We start from the raw sequence: 18,596 nt of genomic DNA on the forward strand, positions 1-18,596 counted from the left end.
CATCAGGCAAAAAAAGAATAGTAGCTTTTACCTTGTACTTCTCTTCTTCCTTCCTCTATCCTTCTGTCCTTTTGTTATATCCAGCCACATAATTCAGTTACAGACATGAGGACCAAGTAGTTTCAAATAGAGCCATGCCAACTCTCTTCCACCCAAAGATGCTCTGGTTTCTAGCAAGTGCCAACAAATAAAAATATGTTGGGACACAGATCTTATTGTCAACGTGTCCCAGCTTTTTCATACCATTTAACAAGTATCTTCCTGAAACACGTAAAAATAAGTCCAAAGTACACATATTTGTTTTTTATGTTCTCTCCCTAAACTGAATGAAATTCCTTTTGTCTTGATCATTGTGAGATCTACCATTTGCTCACATTACTTCTCATTATAGCTCCGTCAATGTTCTTATTATTAAATATCTCTGCTTTGCTCACATCCTCTTTGGATTCATAGTTGGCATTGCTTGTGTCAGACCCTTAAATCAGTCGGGCTGTCCTGTAGCAGGCACTGCATGCACTGGATCCTGCTCTCACACAGGTAGCAGTGCAGTGCTGGGCAGTGCAGTGCAGTGCATGGCAGTGCAGTGCTGGGCAGTGCAGTGCTGGACAGTGCGGTGCTATGCAGTGCGGTGCTGGGCAGTGCGGTGCTGGGCAGTGCAGTGCTGTGCAGTGCAGTGCTGTGCAGTGCGGTGCTGGGCAGTGCGGTGCTGGACAACATCACTTCAGGGCAGTCCCTCCTTTGGAAGTTAATGACAGAAAATGGTAGGCTAGGTGTTACCATGTCACTGGCATGCTTTAGCTGATAGGATCAAAACTCTCATTTTTGTATTTCTGTCTTTTTAGTTTGTATTTATTGACACTAGTATCTCTGACATCACCTCAGAACAAAGTGGCCCTCTTACTCCTTAAATAATCTCGTTTCCACCTTAGCAAACATCCAGATCCTATGCAGTTATAGTCCATCTTGTAACAGTTTGAATTTAAGTCAAGGATAACAGAAAATAAATTCATGTGGAAAAAAAAATATTCCCTGGTTTCTTTTTATAGCTCACAAAAAATGAAGTCATTTCCCTTTAATATGTGAGGAGTTGGAATGTGCTTGCTTGCTGAGAATAGGAAATCAATTTAATGATGTGTATCAGGAAAACTAGAAGCCAGTGTGACCATGCACAGTGCAGAGCATTAGATGGTTGGGACACTGCATTGTGCAAATGGCCTTTAAGAAATGGAGCAATCATGGGCATTTGCTAACTCCCATCCCAAATATGCTTATATTTATGGCCTCAACCCTGAATCGGGCACAGTGATGTGTCTTGCTTATTTTCATAGTTCTGCTACTTGCTCATCTTCTCATCAGTACTTTGCCATAACTGTTACGTTATTCCTTTGCTCACTGCCTCCCATGATGTATAGTTGATTCACTTGCTTAAGACTCTGAAGTCAAGCTAAGAAGTGAAAGAATTATCAAAAACATATCCTGTTTCCTTTTAAGTTAGAAGCCCTGCTTCTCTCCCAGAGCCCTGCATGTGACAGATCTGGAGCCTGTGGGCTCTGCAGCAGGATTGGCACACAACGGCCTTGCTGTAGTACAATAGCCAGAGTTCTGTGGGTCGATGGCACAGTTCATGTGGAAAAGAAATTCTCTGTTAAGCTCCCAGAAGACAATGTGATTTAATCTCAGCTCCTTTACCCTTCCTTTCAATTCTAATGTGGGGGTTACTGAATTAATTTCAAAAGGCATTAGCATATAATTACCATGTACACAGAATGAGGCTTACTCCAGAGCACTGGATTTCCCAGAGCAATTAGGCGCAGAAAATGTGCAGGCTGGGGCATGGTGCTGTCGTATGAATATAGGATTTATTTATAACCTTCCCTACAGTGCAAGCGTGGGAAGACAGGGCTAATGGTGCTGTTCAGGGAGTCTGAATGATCTGTCAGGTTAAAGCAGGAGCAGGAGGAACAGTGGCTGGCACAGTAGCTTAGGCTACTGTGGAACTGTGGCAGTATGAGGTGCTGTCTTTGAACCAGGCACCTGCAGGAGAGCCTACCCTGAATCCTGTCCAATGCATGCACAATGGAAAAGAAAAGGCATGAGTACCTCCTGCTGTAGATGGATAGAGACATAAATCTAGGGGTCAGTTCAGATTTTATCTCATGATACTGTTTTCATATAAAAAAAAAAACCCATAGACATGAAGGGATTGAGCCAGGTGCTCCCCACTGCTTCGCGCTGTCTTCTCTAGCTGTCCACACTGTCCCATACTCTATGCTCCTTGCCAGCAAAGTAGAGTTGAAATGTTTTGTAAAGCTTAGGTATGATTTGGAACATGGCTTGGAAGCTAGTAAGTAAATTATTAGGTTTTGCGCATCCATAGGATAAAATCTCTTCCTTTATACTCAGAAGCTCATGTGATCTACACCACCATACCCGGGTGTATTTATCAAGAATTTTTGAATGAAATAACTTCGCCCTAAGGTACTTAATAAAACCTCCTGGTATAGAAAGAGTAGTCTGAGCCATAGAAAGAGCAAAGGATTTCAAAACTGAAATAAAATTATGGTTTCTCCATGATATTTTGATAGAGTGATACTTAATATCTATCTGATCATTCAGAATTGATTGACCAGGCTGCTTTGTTTTGTTTATGGTGGCAATGACTTTGAAAGTGTGACAGCATAACAGCTCTGACACTTTAGATATGAATATATTACATTTTTGGCCAGCTGTGGTGGCACATGCCTTTAATCCCAGCACTCAGGAGGCAGAGGTAGGCAGATCTCTATGAGTTCAAGGCTAGCCTGGTCTACAGAGTGAGTTCTAGGAAAGCAAGGACTGTAAAGTGAGACCTGAGCTCAACATACAGCTGTATGTGAGCTTTAATATCTAAAGGTTCTCTTAAAATGGGTTGATCAAAGCTGACTGAGTATTATGAACAGGTCCTAAATATGGCCTTCACACATACCAAGGTAAAGTCATCCCATTTTGTGCTCCTTAAAATAATCTGTTCGTGGCCTAAAAAGCTCACAGGGGACATGGTGATGGCTGAGTAAGTGCAGAGCCTTAGTCGCCACAGCACTGTGACCATAGCTATGAGTCCACTGACTATTTCCTGACACTGTCACAGGTGGATGGATCCCTAAGTATGAAGGAAGGATGTGTCATTATAAAGGCGCCATGGAAACGTGCACATACCGAGCCTTAATGCCTGTTAGACTTGCTTAGTTTTCGCATCCATCTTCAGTCAGCTCACAGCAACCTTAGTTAAGTGCACAGTCAGGTCCATCTTGCAAGCAAGCAGACTGGGGCAGGAGCAGCAAGCTTTTTTGACTAACACTGGGGTCTTAACATAATTTTGGATTAAATTCTTATAATTTGGAGGGGATATAGTTTGAATGTAAAGTGCCCCCCATAAGTTCACTTATTTGAACAATTGATCTGTCAGGAGCCATAATGGGACAAGCTAATAACTAGCAGGTGATCACCCTGAAATGCCTGCTTTGGCTTATTACATAATCTGCAACAGGTGAGCCCTTATTAAGCAAGGCTGTAAGGGATTCATTTTAGGAAAGATTCCTGCTGTTAACATGCTTTTCCTGTTATTATTATACATATAATAATCACTATGTAATGGCACATCCCTTTGGAGCAGATCTCTGCAGATCCACGAAGTTGTCTATATATGTGCTATATAGACAAATAGATGAGTTAAGACTTTATGCTGATCCTATAAGAATTCCTAAAATTATATCAGTGATTATTAGGCTCTTTTATAATGGGACTGCTATTAGGTCCTTTTCTGATAGTCAAAACTGCAATGAGAATTCTGCTAGTCTCCCAGGTGTGAGCAGTTAATTGCTCTTAGATGGTAACCAGACTTTCTTCTACCCAGAGCACATTCCAGGAAGTTGTAAAACAATTAACAAAAGGCCATAAAAAGAGGACTAACAATTTATTATAGGTGCTAGGACAGAAGATAAAATATTGACTGGGTTTATCTATACAAAAACTTAACTTATGATTTTAAACCTTTGGTGAACCTGTGAAGCTGAGACAGGTGATGTATGTCTAGCTAGATAATTACTCTTAATAGATATGCATGTAAACATTCTCTGTTGTAAACTTCTATTTCAATTTATGATTTGATTTTCTGTGTGAACTCTTGATGAACTTTTTAACATGTGATCATGTATTCTGAAAGATGTTCAAGGGCTGAGGACAAAAAGAAGAGTCAGAACTGGGGGACTGAGGTGAGAGAGGAACTGGGCTGAGAGAGGAACTGAGCTGAGGAGAAGTTTTTAGACTGAACACCTTTTAGATTAGAAAGAGTAAGCAGAGTGGAATAACTTAGAAACTATAGGCAACATAAAATACTAAGAGAGCAATGTGCAGAATGCAGAGGGAAAGAGGAAAAAAGAAGATGCTGCAGAGAGCAGAAGGAACAGGAAGGCTTCTCCTTATCATGGGATAGAACAGGTCCCATGGTAGGGACAAGGCAGGCTTAGTCTTATTAAAAGACACAAAGCTTTTTTCTTACAAACATGGGTTTGATTCATTTAGTATTAAAAGGGTAGAAGCCTTTTCTTTCTCTATGTAATAAGGATTGGAGTTCATTTTTCATCCAGAATGAGTGAGTTCTTTCTGCACTGGTTCTTGGTCTTTTGCTCCATATGCATATGTAAGTATGACTGTGTGTGTAAGTATGTAATTGTGAGAACATATGCATGTGTGTGTGTAAGTATGTAATTGTGAGAATTCATGAAGCTTGGCCCAATGGGTATGGATGGATATGTATAAATGAAAAACTGAGCATGAATCTGTATATGAATTTATGTGAGATTATGCATATTTGCTTATGTAAAAGTTTTTCCTTCTGTGAGTGTTATTTTCTTCTCCTGGTTCAATAGAAGTTTATTGCTCCAAACTTCCTCCTAGCCTTACAAGCAAGAGGTATCTGGACAATAGGGAAAAGGCTCTAGCAATGAATCCTTTACTTAATCTCCTGCTGTTTTAGGATGAGCTGCTAAGTGCTAGAAACTGCAGTTTCTGGCCTCAGAGGATCACAGAAGGCAGGTCACCTACAATAGCATAGTACCTTAGACTTAGTTAAGTAAACTTTTTGTTATACAGCAACCCTAAATATCTCCTAAGACCAAGTCTTACCCCCATCTGTGCTCTTCCCCTTCCGCTGCCTCAAGAAGAACCAAGAAGAAGAAACACCCCCGTGAGTGGCATGATTTGGAAAGGTTGTGGAACCTTTAGGAAGTGGAGCCTCAGCAGGGCATAGTGGCACATACCTTTAGTCCCTGCCCCTGGGAGGCAGAGGCAGATGGATCTCTGAGTTTTAGTTCAGCCTGTTTTATACAGAGTGTTTCTGGACAGCCAAGGCTACAAGAAGAGACCTTGTCTTACGTTTTTAAAAGGAGGGAGGGAGGAAGGGAGGGAGGGAGGGAAGAAAAGAAGGAAGGAAGGAAGGAAGGAAGGAAGGAAGGAAGGAAGGAAGGAAGGAAGGAAGACCCTCTCTGGAAAAAGTGGGTCACTGGAGTGGGCCTTGAGGCTTTATAGACCACCTCCTGCTCCTGCCACCATACCTTTCCCCACAGAATGGATGCTCTCAGCCAGAATAAACCCTTTCTCCTTTAAGTTGCTTTTTTCAGAGTATTTTTTTTCATATGTCAGTATTTTTCATAACAATGAGAAAGATATGAGGTGTAGGTGAATGCAATTAATCTGTAGGTGAATGTTCAGAACAGATTAATATATCTAATGGTTTCCTATTGGATTAAAAGACACAGCTATGGCCTGTAGCCACCTGACTTCTTTCAGAGAATACCACTCAGATAAAAGTGAGATTCTTGACTCCCCTGCAGGAAAGTATTTCAGGACAAGTCAGTTTGGAGCAAACCTGCTTATTTAGGGGCTGGGCCGATGTCTCAGTGGGTAAAATGCTTGTCCTGCAAGCATGAAGACTGAAGTTCAGATCCCCAACACCCATGTCATTCCTGGTTGGCCTTGGTGACCTCCCTGTAACTCCAGCATTCGATGGACAGAGACAGGATCCTTAGAGCAGGCTAGCTAACTAGACTAACTGTAAGGGAGAGAATGCCTCTTAGAAAACAGCCGGCTCCCAGCAAGGGCATGAGTGTGAACTTTGTAATGCCATGCTTAACTTAGACTTAGCCATGTATACTATTTTGGTGGCTTCTGAGGTTACTTTCTTTGCTTAAAGGGCTTCTGAGAAGCACCACCACTCCCTTTTTTTCATTTTTCTTTTGACAAGTCAAAAGAATACTTAATAGGTCACAAGAAAATTAAGACAGGTTTTGACTATAAACAAAGTTTATAATCTTGCTTGTATGATTTTTAGAAATACATAGGCTTTTTAGAAGTATTGAGGGGGCGGTTAAACTTAAAGGTCCCAGGCACTTAGGCCTAAAGCATGGTCAGTTGTTATTGCAATGTTATTATTTTAAATACTTCTGTAAAATGGGAATATATTGTCTCTATATATGTAATCTCTCTCTCTTTTATTTCTTTAGACTGGGTATATAGCCTTGACTGTCCTGGACTTCTCTATGTAAACCAGGCTAGCTTCAAACTCACAGAGATCTCCTTGCCTCTGCCTCCCTAATGCTGAGATTGAAGGTGTGCACTATCACGCCTGGCCTATGTACTCACTCTTTACACCAAATAAGTTACTTGTGTCAAAATTCTGGACTCTTAGCTGGTAAAAGACTCAACCAGGCTCAAGTGAAAGGCTCTTCTTCTTCCTGTGCTCCTTGAACTTTTCTGCTTTTCTATCCTGCCTCAGTTTCTCACATTGCAATTATGTATTATATTACCCATCTTCTTAAAATGTAATACCCAGCTGGGCAGTGGTGGTGCACGCCTTTTATCCCAGCACTTGGGAGGTAGAGGCAGGAGAATTTCTAAGTTCGAGGCCAGACTGGTCTACAGAGTGAGTTCCAGGACAGCCAGGGCTACACAGAGAAACCCTGTCTCGGAAACAAACAAACAAAAAAAGTAATACCACTCAAAGTTCATTAAGAGAAGAATGTAATTGATAAAATCATGCTCATCTATTAAGAAGCACAGAAGGAAGGCAGTCTTGTCTGCCCAGCATGTGAGCTTCTGAACCTCCTAATTGAAAACCTTGCCCTCATTTCAGCTATAGAGCTGGGGTTTATTTTCAGGCATAGAAACTATTGTGTGAAGCCTGGTTCACGTTGAATGTCCTGATTCTTTCTTTCTGTGCTTCCAGCTGTGAAATCTTTAGTTCTATTTTTCGCCATTTCAGTTTCTGACTGTAGCCTGTTATGGGAGGAATTTTGAATTATTTACTTGTACCTCATTGTCTTTATGCAACTGAAATATTTTCGCTCAAATCTCTACTCTTACCACTCTCTGGAAGGAATAACGATCATTTATTTCTTATTGCTGTGATCCTCATTATTGCTCTTACAAAAGTTCTGAGCTCTCTGCAGTGAGCCAAATTATCTTAAGACCTTAGAGACAAAACAAAGTAAAAATGAAGTTGTATTAGTTATTTTTCTCATAGCTATGACAAAATACCTAATAAAAGCAACTCAAGGGAGAAGGATTATTTTGGTTTATGGTTTAAATGGATATAGCCCTTCACGGCAGGGTTGTTAGGCAGGAAGGTGAGGTGGCTGGTTCCATGTTCCCACAATCAGGAAGCAGACTGGTGACTGCTAGTGCTCGGGTTATCTTTTTCCAGTCCAGGACCCTACCTATGGGATGGTTCCAGACATGTGCAGAATGGATTTTTCCTCCCCAGTTACAGCTATCTGGAAATAACCTCTAAGATGTGTCTCCTAGGTGATTCTAAATCCAGCCAAAGTAGCAGTAAAATTAAGGCTCAAGAACGGAAGAGACTGAGATCTTTAAGGAAACAGGGATCTGGTGTCATTTGGAAGCAGTGTGCCCTTGCCTTTGGCTTCTGCAGTTCCTCTCGGTGGCCCACCACGTGACTGGGGGTGATTGAGCTCTGCTCTTCGGTCTTTCCTTTGTTCTGCATGTTCTTCTTTTGCTGTCTTAGTGATTAGACTGAGGTGCAGCCTGGGAAAACACTCACTGGGGGTATTCTGAAGGGCGTTCAGTTGGACACACACACAATCCATTTGTGTTCTTTGCCTCGTTTACATAATGGGCATTTATACTTTGCTAATCTTACAGTGTGACCCCCCACATTATGTGGTACATTGCAAGTCTCCTCAAAGATGCTTAAAACCTTGTCAATGCAGTACAGGCCTTTCATACCGTCATTATCATTGTTACTTTGTTTTAGTTTAGTCTAGTCTAGTTTAATTTAGTTTTGTTTTGTTTTTAAACAAATTCTCACTCTCAAGTCCAGGCTGACCTATCTAGAACTCACTAAGTAGCTTGGGTGGCTTCAAATTTAGGTCAGTCATTCTGTTAGCCCCATGGCCTAGGATTACAGGCATAAACCCCTATAACCAGTTTGTACTACACTTGCCCTCTAAACATATATACCCAAGACAAATTTGTATTTATACACTAAGCAGAATGCACTATTAACAGTAACTCATGAAGTATAACAATTACATAAAAGTTCTCTAATAAAAGTTTCACAAATGAATTTTCTATGCAAATGCATTATTTTGTTGTTCCCTAAAGGGGACGTTTTATGACTCTTTTGGGTGTCTGAGTCACTAGCATAGTGTTTTATGGCTTGTGGCAGTTATTAAGTAAAGTGTTTCTGCCTCAGAGTATTTGACCTGATAGTGGAGTAGCTGGCAGCAGGCATGTACAGGACACAAAAGGCTGGTTCCCAGCCGTGGGGTGGAGCAGGACAGATGCAGAGCCCAGAGAGTGAACTGTGAGACAGAAAAGTGGAAAGGGGACTGCTGGGAGGGGACACCAGCCTGTGGGGAGGGGCGGGCTCTACAAAGAGCCCATGTGAAAATGACAGACTTTGTATACAAATTCCAAAATCTTTTTGTTTTGTTTTTCAAAATATGTTCTCTGTGTAGCCCTGGCTGTCCTGGAACTTTCTCTATAGACCAGGCTGGCCTCAAACTCAGAGATCCTCCTGCTTCTGCCTCTCGAGAGCTGGGATTGATGGGATGCACCACCAGCACCAGCTCCCAAAACACCTGTTTTTGTAAAGTAGGAATTATTTCTTGAGTTTTTCATCAAATATCTTCAGATCCCATTTAATCTGAAATCCTAGAAAGCAAAACTGCATCCGGGGTTATGAGAGTCCATTGTATGTAAGGTACACTATTCCTATCTTTTATACTAGCAAACTTGTATACTACCAGACTGTAACCAACCTAATAAATTGAGTATGTATAATGTACACACTAACATAAGGAAGTAGGAAAATAATGCTGTTCTCTGATGAGGAGTGGATTTCTTAAAGGTTTATTGCATATCCTAAATGACATAGTAATGGACTACATTAGGACATTTTCACACATATATGTAATATTTTGATAGCATTCACCCCAACCTTCCATCCCCATTACCCTCTCTCATCTCCTCCCCCTGATTCCTTTTCTATTCCTTTTACCTTCTTGTACTTTTTGTTTTGTGTTGGGTAACTAGAATTACTTACAGGAGCAGTAATGGGGGTGGGATGTAAGTGGTTAGTGCTTGAAATTTATCCTACCTTTGCCATGCAGAGAACAAAATGAGAAGTTTTTTGCCAAGGTTGGGAGTTGGTTGGGGATAGGATATGGATGGTTCATTACATTAAGGATTAAGAGACGCCTAGGGAGTGCCCTGACACTCACTGAGCATTCTTGTTGCATGCTCCAGAGGCCCCACTTACTCGAGGCTTTGAGATCTGGAGACTTGAGCCTGCCCTCTGGCAGCATCACTACATACCTTAAACTGTTTCACTGAGTGAGTGAGTCTCTGTGTCCTCATTACACCAATACAGACCACCTGTCTCATGGCCTGGCTGAGGGGCAGTGCTCAACCATATGAGGAATGTGCTAATGTTCTTAGGTACAAATGATGGCACTGTGCCTCTGCAGGAAAGTTTTTTAATAAGGTGACTGTTGAAATGAGAGTGTCTCAGTGGGTAAAGGGCTTGCTGTGTATGCATTATGACCTCAGTTTAATCCCCAGAACCCAAGATGGAAGGAGAGAGTCTACTCCTTCAAGTTGTGCTCTGCTCGCCACATGTGATACATATGTGTATCTGTGCAGGTGATCACGTCATGTGGTACATAAGTATACCTGTGCTAGTGATCACACCATGAGATACATGTGTGTACCTGTGGATCGCACCATGTGGTACATATGTTTACTTGTGCAGGTGATCACACCATTTGATACATAAGTGTACCTGTGCAGGAGATCACACCATGTGGTACATATGTTTACCTGTGTGGGTGACCACACACACAGACACACACTATTTTCACAATCTCAATAAGATTGGAACACTTCTAGCCATGAGGTGGTGGCACACGCCTTTAATCCCAGCACTTGGGAGGCAGAGGCAGGTAGATTTCTGAGTTCAAGGCCAGCCTGGTCTACAGAGTGAGTTCCAGGACAGCCAGGGCTACACAGAGAAACCCTGTCTCGAAAAACAACAACAATAAAAAAGATTGGAACACTTCTAAAAAGAGAGAAACTGGAATCCTAAAGAGGTGAGTTATGAGAATCTTGTTGGTTGAGTTTTTTACTATGTCTATAAAGGGACATATAAAGTGTTTTTAACACAAGAGGAAAATACAATAACTGAGAATTGGGGTAGATTTCTAATCAAGTCAATTTTGGGGAGAAAGAAGGAAACCCTAGGGTAAGCGTTACTACCATAGGTCATCTTATCCTATATTCTCTATATTTACCTTTTTGGTTTTGTTTGGTTTGAGACCATGTGTCACTGTGTACCTCTGACAGGCCTGTAACTTGTTTTGTATACTAAGCAGGGCCTTGAACTCACAGAGATCACTTGCTTATGCTACCACACCTGGCTTGATATTCTTGGTAAAGGAATTCCAGGTCAAGAAGCACCAAAGCTCTAATTGCTTATCTGGCTAAGAACAGCATTACGAGTTATGCCTGGGCTAGAGAGACAGCTCATTGGTAACATGCTTGCCACACACGCATGAGGACCTAAGTTTGGTCCTCAATACCACGTAAAATAATCAGTTGGAGTGGCAAGCCCTTGTAGTTCCAGTACAGAGAAGATGAAGACAGAGGATGGGTCCCTGGCCTTATGGGCCAGGCAGCTTAGCCTACTGAGAGACTTCAGGTCCGAGTGAAAGACCTTTCTCTAAAAACAAGGTGTGGGGCTGGAGAGATAGATCAAGAATGAGTGCTTTCTCTTCTGAGGGAGCAACGGTTGGGTTCTCAAGCAGCACATCACATGGGTCACAACTGCTTACAACTCCAGCTCCAAGGGAGTCAATGGTTCTGACACCTGTGGCACACACACATACACCACATGCACATCACACACAATAAAATAATAACAAAATCATTGAACACAAGGTAGCCAGACCTTCAAGAAAATACAACTCATGTTGACCTCCGGCTACCACATGTGCTCACCTATGCAAGTGCACATGAACATGGACAAACACAAAAAGACACAAACCCTCCAAAGTTCTGTTGACATATCTTAAATGGGGAAATGGTTTTTCATCAGAATTAATAGCAGTTCTTGTTAAGAGGTAGATTCCCTGTTTACTTAGGCCTCTCCTGCTGTATGAGGCAACAGGACACATACCTATTTTCTTGTCTTTTCTTCTTTTTCCTTTACTTTTTAAGGAAAAAAATGAATGTGATTTTTTTTCCTGTAGTATCTGTTAATTATTGAAAACCTGTGTTTTTTATACAGATGTCACAATGTAGCCCAGACTAACTTCCAACCTGCAGCCCTGCATCAGCCTCCCTCCCCATGCTCACAAGCCTCCCCAGTCTCACAGACATACACCATCATGCAGATGGTCAGTGGGAAAGCACTTGCTACACAAACTCAATGACCTGAACTTGGTCTCCAGAGCCCATGGCTGAGGGAGAGCACTACATTAAAGCCTTCACACACATGTCATGACGGGCATGTACATATGTGTTTGTAAACATAAATAAATAAATGTGATAAAAAATGTTTCAAAATACTGGTACAGAAAACTGTCACCACAGAGCCCAACTGTTAGAGCTAGTTGGTTTTTTGTTTGTTTGTTTTCAAGACAGGGTTTCTCTGTATAGCCCTGGCTGTCTCTGTAGACCAGGCTGGCCTTGAACTCAGAAATCCACCTGCCTCTGCCTCCCAAGTGCTGGGATTAAAGGCATGCACCACCACTGCCTGACTTAGAGCTAGTTCTTTAAACTCACACAGACACTTTTATCATAAGAGCGATTCCATGATGTCTGCTGCGTTTCCCACTCGGCCCTGCTGGTTTCATGACCACAACTACACCCTTCACCTTCCTCAGTCCTTTCCATTGTGCCACAACAGATGAGTTGACTGGTTTGCCTATTTTTTCATGATTAAAAGTATAGCTGTGTTGATCTGTCAGTGCCTATGTTTTTAGCCTTTTTAAAATAAATCTGTAGAAATGGAATCATTTGACCAGGAGGTAACTGGCACCTGGGCATGGTAGCATGTACCTGTAATCTGAGGCAGTTTATTAAGACCCTGTCTCAAAATAAAGTTGAAAACACCTGGAATGGTCTTTGGTGATTGTGCGCTTGCCTAGCATATTCTAGGTATTGCATTTGATCTTCAATACCCAAAAGTATAAAAGGATTAGTGGTTATAAATATAATGTGTTGATTTTTTTCCATGCAGTTTATATTCAGTAAAGGTTACTTTGAAAGTGAAAGTATTGATTCTAATGCCTTAAAATATGACATTCAGATGGCACTTCCAAGTACAGGTGGAGAAGGACTCCCGATTTTATTATCAGCTACTCATGTGAGTTCAGTTCAGCTCTCTAATAATAGTTTACAGTTTTTATAATACGCCATTTTACTTTACAAAAGAAAGCGTGGGAGGGAGATTGTTGAGCATAATAAATTATGACAATGTTCAAACCTTGGGCAAATCTGTTACTTAAACTAAATTTTAATTTTGTATAATTAATATTTTCAACCCTAGCTTAAGTTAATTAACTTTTACTTTCAATTTGATAAGTCATTTGAGTAGATTTAATTGAGCCGCTTTTCAGCATAAATTTTTATTCCTGTTCAGATGAACTGTGAAAAGTAGGAGTAGTTAAAAGCTTATCTCTTTAATAATTTTGCATAATTAATTTGATTAAAACAAACCTCATTAAAGACCTTTAACGTGAAAGTTTATGCCGTAGTAGGAAAGGATTTATATCCATTTACTTTTACTGAATCTATACTGAATTAACCCCAATTCTACTTTGGCTACAAACTATAAATATTGCAACCAATTATTTCACCCTGGTCAGGATTGCCCTCATACTGAGGGTTTGTTCTCTCTCACTACAGAGACAGAAGGCAAACCCTGAGGGGGATGTCAGGTGGCCTGGAAACCTGCAGAATGACTCACCAACTTAGAAAATGAAGACATGGCTGTTGTATGGGGCTTTAGAATCCAGAGTTGCTATAATTTGTTCCTGAATGGGATTTGAGTTTCAGAGCCTGGGAGAAAATTAACTCTTACAGATATACCTATTGTTGCTTTTTCTGGGACTAAGGGTCAAGAGCTGAGACAGAAATTATTACCCAAAAGCAATTCAGAAAGCCAGAATGGCTAGGCAGGCACATAGATGGCACTGGGCAAGTGGTGATGAACAACTTTAATCACAATGCTAAAGAGGTTGAGGCAGGGGCATCACACTGGCAAAGCCAGCCTAAGCTACATAGTAAGGCCTTGTCTCTAAATAGATTACTAGATGATAGGTAGGTAAGTAGATAGATGGATGGATGGATGGATGGATGGATGGATGGATGGATGGATGGATAGATAGATAGATAGATATAAATTACTAGATGATAGGTAGGCAGGTACATAGACAGACAGATGTAGGCAGGCAAGGAAATAGTCATAGAGAAAAATTTGTCTGGGGATATGACTGAATGATAGAGTACCTATTTGGTATGTGTGAGGTTCTAGGTTCAAATCCCAGCACAATAATAATATGATGATGGTGATAATAATGATAATAATATTATCTAATAGAAATTTATAGACACAAAGTCTGCTTCCTTTTTCTTCTTTGTGTGTGCCAAGACAAAGTGTGAGAGCGTCAGACTCTGAGACTGCAGAGAATCTGGATTAATGTAGATATTTAGAATGACAAGAAACTGTATCAGTGGAAATAATTAATTTCAGAGAACAGAAATTAGTGCAAGCAATTGCCTTTGTCACTTTGGGTGGCTATAACAAATGCCAATGTGGCTGAGGTGACACGCACATATTTCTTACAGCTCAACAGGCTGGGAAGCCTGAAATCACGATGCTAGACTCTGTGAAGCCTCCTTCCTGATCAGCAGACCACCTCCTCACTGCTGTACCCTCACACAGTAGAGAGCCTCTGTCTCTCTGTCTCTGTCTCTGTCTCTGTCTCTGTCTCTCTCTCTCTCTGTCTCTCTCTCTCTCTCTCTTTCTCTCTCTCTCTCTCCTTCAAACTCATAATCCTCTAGTCACTGGTCTTGGGGTTACAGAAATGAACTACTACACCCAATCATATCTTCATGTCTTCATGTCTTATAATGATACAAATCCCATTGATTAATACTCTAATTTCCACATAGATTGTTTGAAGGTGAGTGTCTGAGAGTGTGTGTGTGTGTGTGTGTGTGTTTGTGTGTATAGAGGTTAGGGAACAATTTGTGGGAGTCAGTTCCCACTTTCTGTGACAAGGGTGCCAGGTATTAAACACATCTACAGGTTTGGCTGCAAGTACTCAATAAGCTGCCTTACATCATTTTTAAAGACAGAAAGAAAGCCCTTTTGGTTGGTGATGGTTTTGGCTTTTTGTCTAGAAGTCTCAGTCTTCCTTCTAGATTTAATCTAGTAAAGTCAGATTCTGCTGTGTCTTGAGTTACGTGTGTTCCCACTGTGTAGCACTTCCTAAGCATTGCCAGTGAGCAGCTGCCACTACAGGCAAGGCCACAGTTTCGGGCACAGCAGCCATGGCACTGCCCTGTCAGAGCTTTTCACATTACTTGTAGAACTGATCCCATTACTGGTGACTCAATTGGTGTCCTACTGTGTGCCAAGCAGTACATATTTACTGCATAAAAGGGCCTGACTTTAATCTCCAGCACCATGAAGGAAAAATGGGAAAATCAAGGGGGAACAGAAGGAAATTGTGTGTGTATATGTGTGTGTGTGTGTGTGTGTGTGTGTGTGTGTCTGTCTGTCTGTGTCTGTGTGTATGAAAAATAAAATCATAAAATCACGAAAGTATTTGTACATCTGTATTACTGTAATAGTATTGGAAATCTGGGCTGCAAGCACATTATTAAATGCATGAATATTGAAGTTTAACAGCAGAAAAGATGAGTGTCTGAATATCTAGAGGGAGAATTCCTTCAGGTTTCAAGAGGACCATCCTAAACTGTGACAGCTTTTCTTCTTACAGTTCTCAGATCAACTTTGGAGCAGCTGCTTGAATTCCATTAGACGTTAGGAAAACGAGGCACAGATAATGGGAGTGTGGGAATCCATGCATTTCTGAGATTAATGACCTTGGTGGAAAACAAAAACAACAAAACCAGATGGAATAAGAGACAGAGCAAAGCAGGATCCCCATAGCTGTGGCCAGATACATGACCAGAGAGCCCTAGGCACGGGGTGGACTGGCTTCCTTTAAGACCATAAGAAAAAGTACTCCCCTTCCATTCCACCATTTGAAGTGTGTGTTTCCTCCTACTTTCTCACCATAACCACTTAAATGACACAGTGTTTTCAAAGATCTGTCAATTGTGTCATCAGATTCATCATTACAGAGACATCAAGGGCAGATGGATTAAGCACCAATTTCAAGAGACTTATCCCCTTAAGTATCGTTGAGTGTACTGTACCAGCCATAAGATGGTAGAAGTTATCAGAGTCATAGTTGTATAGGAATAATATAACAGTACAGGTCATTAGTTACTTATCAAGCAGGTGGGGAAACCAGAATTATATAAGAACATATATAAGAGCATAATTATAGTTATTATCATATTGTATCAGTAAGAAGAACTGTAGTGAAAATAGTTTAGAGCTACTGTTTTATCAAATCTACGTGACTCCAGTCTGTAGCAGTGAGACAGGTTGCACACACGAGTACACCCACCCAAGAGCTATCTGTATTCATGAGTGAAAGACAACACACACACACACACACACACACACACACACACACACACACACATCGGTTGATTTTAATATGCCTTGACAAACTCAAAGGCTGGGCACTTTTAATCCTCCCCACGGCCAGCACTCTTTTCCTCTAGTACTCCCGGCTTAATGCCCTCTATTTCTATATTTTATTTTTGTTGCCCTGGCTCCTTCTGTGCAGCTCCCTAATCTTTACTGCCCAAGATGCTTCTGGGCAGACCTTCCAGGGGCCACATTCCTTCTCACCTCCATTTTGGATGATTTTCTTTCTGCAGCTCTAAATCCTCTCCCTCCGAGACATGACAATCTCTCCTCCCCTCCTCCCAGTTCCTAGCCTGTGCAAATCTAAAGGTCTTGCCTTAGTCTACTTGCCCAACCATTGGCTCTTTTTTGATAATCAAAAACCAATTGGGGACAAGGACCTTCAGCGTTTGGACAGGCAGATTCCTGATTTGGGGGGCCAGATTAATTCAAAGCATTAGAACCAATCTGCAACACTAGTCAGATTATAATTTTAGTACATCTTGGACATGAACAGATGACTAGTTGTCTACAGTAAGATGTCCTATGTAATTACTTGGTCAAAAAGTCAACTTAAAACAGGTATATAATATTTATCTCCTATAGTAACAAAACCAAGACACACTTTCAGTACCATGTATAATGGACCCTCTAGAGCTCCATATGTTTGGTCTGTTTTCTACATTCTTTAGGAATCTGGAAAAACTGTGGAAAATGAAATATCTTTCATAAAACTTTGCATTAAGCTCAACTACTGTTCCCATAAAGTTTAGCAACAGGATTAAGGAATTTAGTCCTTCATTAACTATAGCCACACCTGAATTTAGGAGACTTTATATAGTTGCGTAGAATTACCCTGTGAATCTCTAGTACAAAGAATATTAAGACTTTTACCACTAATTAATTGTATACACACATAAAAGTGAAGACATGTTTTAATTCCAAGTGTATACATAGATACCTTTATGTATATATTTATTCATTATGTGAATATCTGGGCTGTTATTTTACAAGCATTTCTTATTTTTCCCCCAACAGATAAACAATCAGATCCTTTATGGAAGAAGTCATCAGAATGCATCTGCCATCATTAAGACCGCCCCGAGCAGGGTCAAATTGGTTTTCATTAGGTAAGGGAAACAGACCTGGTTTTCTAAATATAGTCTCCTCTTCAGGGACCATTATTGGCATTAGTATTTTATTTTTGCTTTGTTTAGGATTTTTTCTTGTTTCTGTGTTTCACAAGATGGAATTGGTAGTTGAGTTTACTATTATCTGTATTTCAACTTTTAAATGTATCTGCTTGCGTGTATCCTTAGAGACGTACTAGAGGCTGCTCACTCGTGTCATCATGGGTTGGCATTTACTGATCAATTATTGTCTTCATGAAAGAACCAACAGTTAGAGAACCCAGAAAAGTGTAGGGGTGCTGGTGAGGGCTGTGTGAGTATTGAACTGGTAGAGCTCTTGCCAGGATGTGCTACATCCTGGCTTCATCCTCGATACCAGTGTGTGCCTATAATCCAAGCAATTGGCAGGGGTTGGGGGTCAGAAGTTCAAGGTCATATTTGTGTACATAGACAACTGGAAGCCAGCCTGAACTGCATGAGATGTTGTTAAGAAAAACAGTACTGGTCAGGGGTGGAGCCCAGGTCAGCCAGCTCTACAGTGTTTGCAATTCCATACTCACCTGCCTCGCCAACCGACTGCCTGAGCTCCTAGAGTGCTTGTCAGTGAGAGTCAGGAGTCTGTTCATCTTGTGGCCAGTTTTCTATATCAGCAAGAGCTAAGCTTAAGTCTCTGTAATTTAACTGGAATGATATTAAGTTTGAATAATTTATAGGTGTAAGTAATCATGTTTGTTAAATATTTCTGGGTGTCTTTTCCCCCCGTGCTTCCATTACCATTTTTTAAAATATTTATTTATTTAGTATATGTAAGTACACCATAGCTCTCTTCAGACACCCCAGAAGAAGGCATCAGATCTCATTATAGATGGTTGTGAGCCACCATGTGGTTGCTGGGAATTGAGCTCTGGACCTTCGGAAGAGTAGTCAGTGCTCTTAACCGCTGAGCCATCTCTCCAGCCCCTCCATTACCATTTTTAAAATGGACACCTCATCTCCTTCAATTGTTTGCCTCAGATTTTTTAACTGATGGGCTGTGAAGATGAATCAGTGCTTAAGAGCACTGGCTGCGGCCGGGCGGTAGTGGTGCACGCCTTTAATCCCAGCACTTGGGAGGCAGAGGCAGGTGGATTTCTGAG

General features: G+C 41.1%; 1 protein-coding gene across 5 annotated transcripts in view; it reads left to right on the forward strand.

Annotated features, from left to right (window-relative positions):
• Patj (PATJ crumbs cell polarity complex component) overlaps positions 1-18,596 on the forward strand; it is a 314,427-nt gene that overhangs the window by 175,720 nt on the left and 120,111 nt on the right. For all 5 annotated transcript variants that reach the window (XM_031377903.1, XM_031377900.1, XM_031377901.1 and 2 more), the window contains one exon: positions 17,369-17,460. In XM_031377903.1, the coding sequence (XP_031233763.1) occupies positions 17,369-17,460 (92 nt within the window). The remainder of the gene's footprint in view (positions 1-17,368; positions 17,461-18,596) is intronic.

Source organism: Mastomys coucha, unplaced genomic scaffold (assembly GCF_008632895.1).
Source record: "Mastomys coucha isolate ucsf_1 unplaced genomic scaffold, UCSF_Mcou_1 pScaffold18, whole genome shotgun sequence".
NCBI classification, from domain to species: domain Eukaryota; kingdom Metazoa; phylum Chordata; class Mammalia; order Rodentia; family Muridae; genus Mastomys; species Mastomys coucha.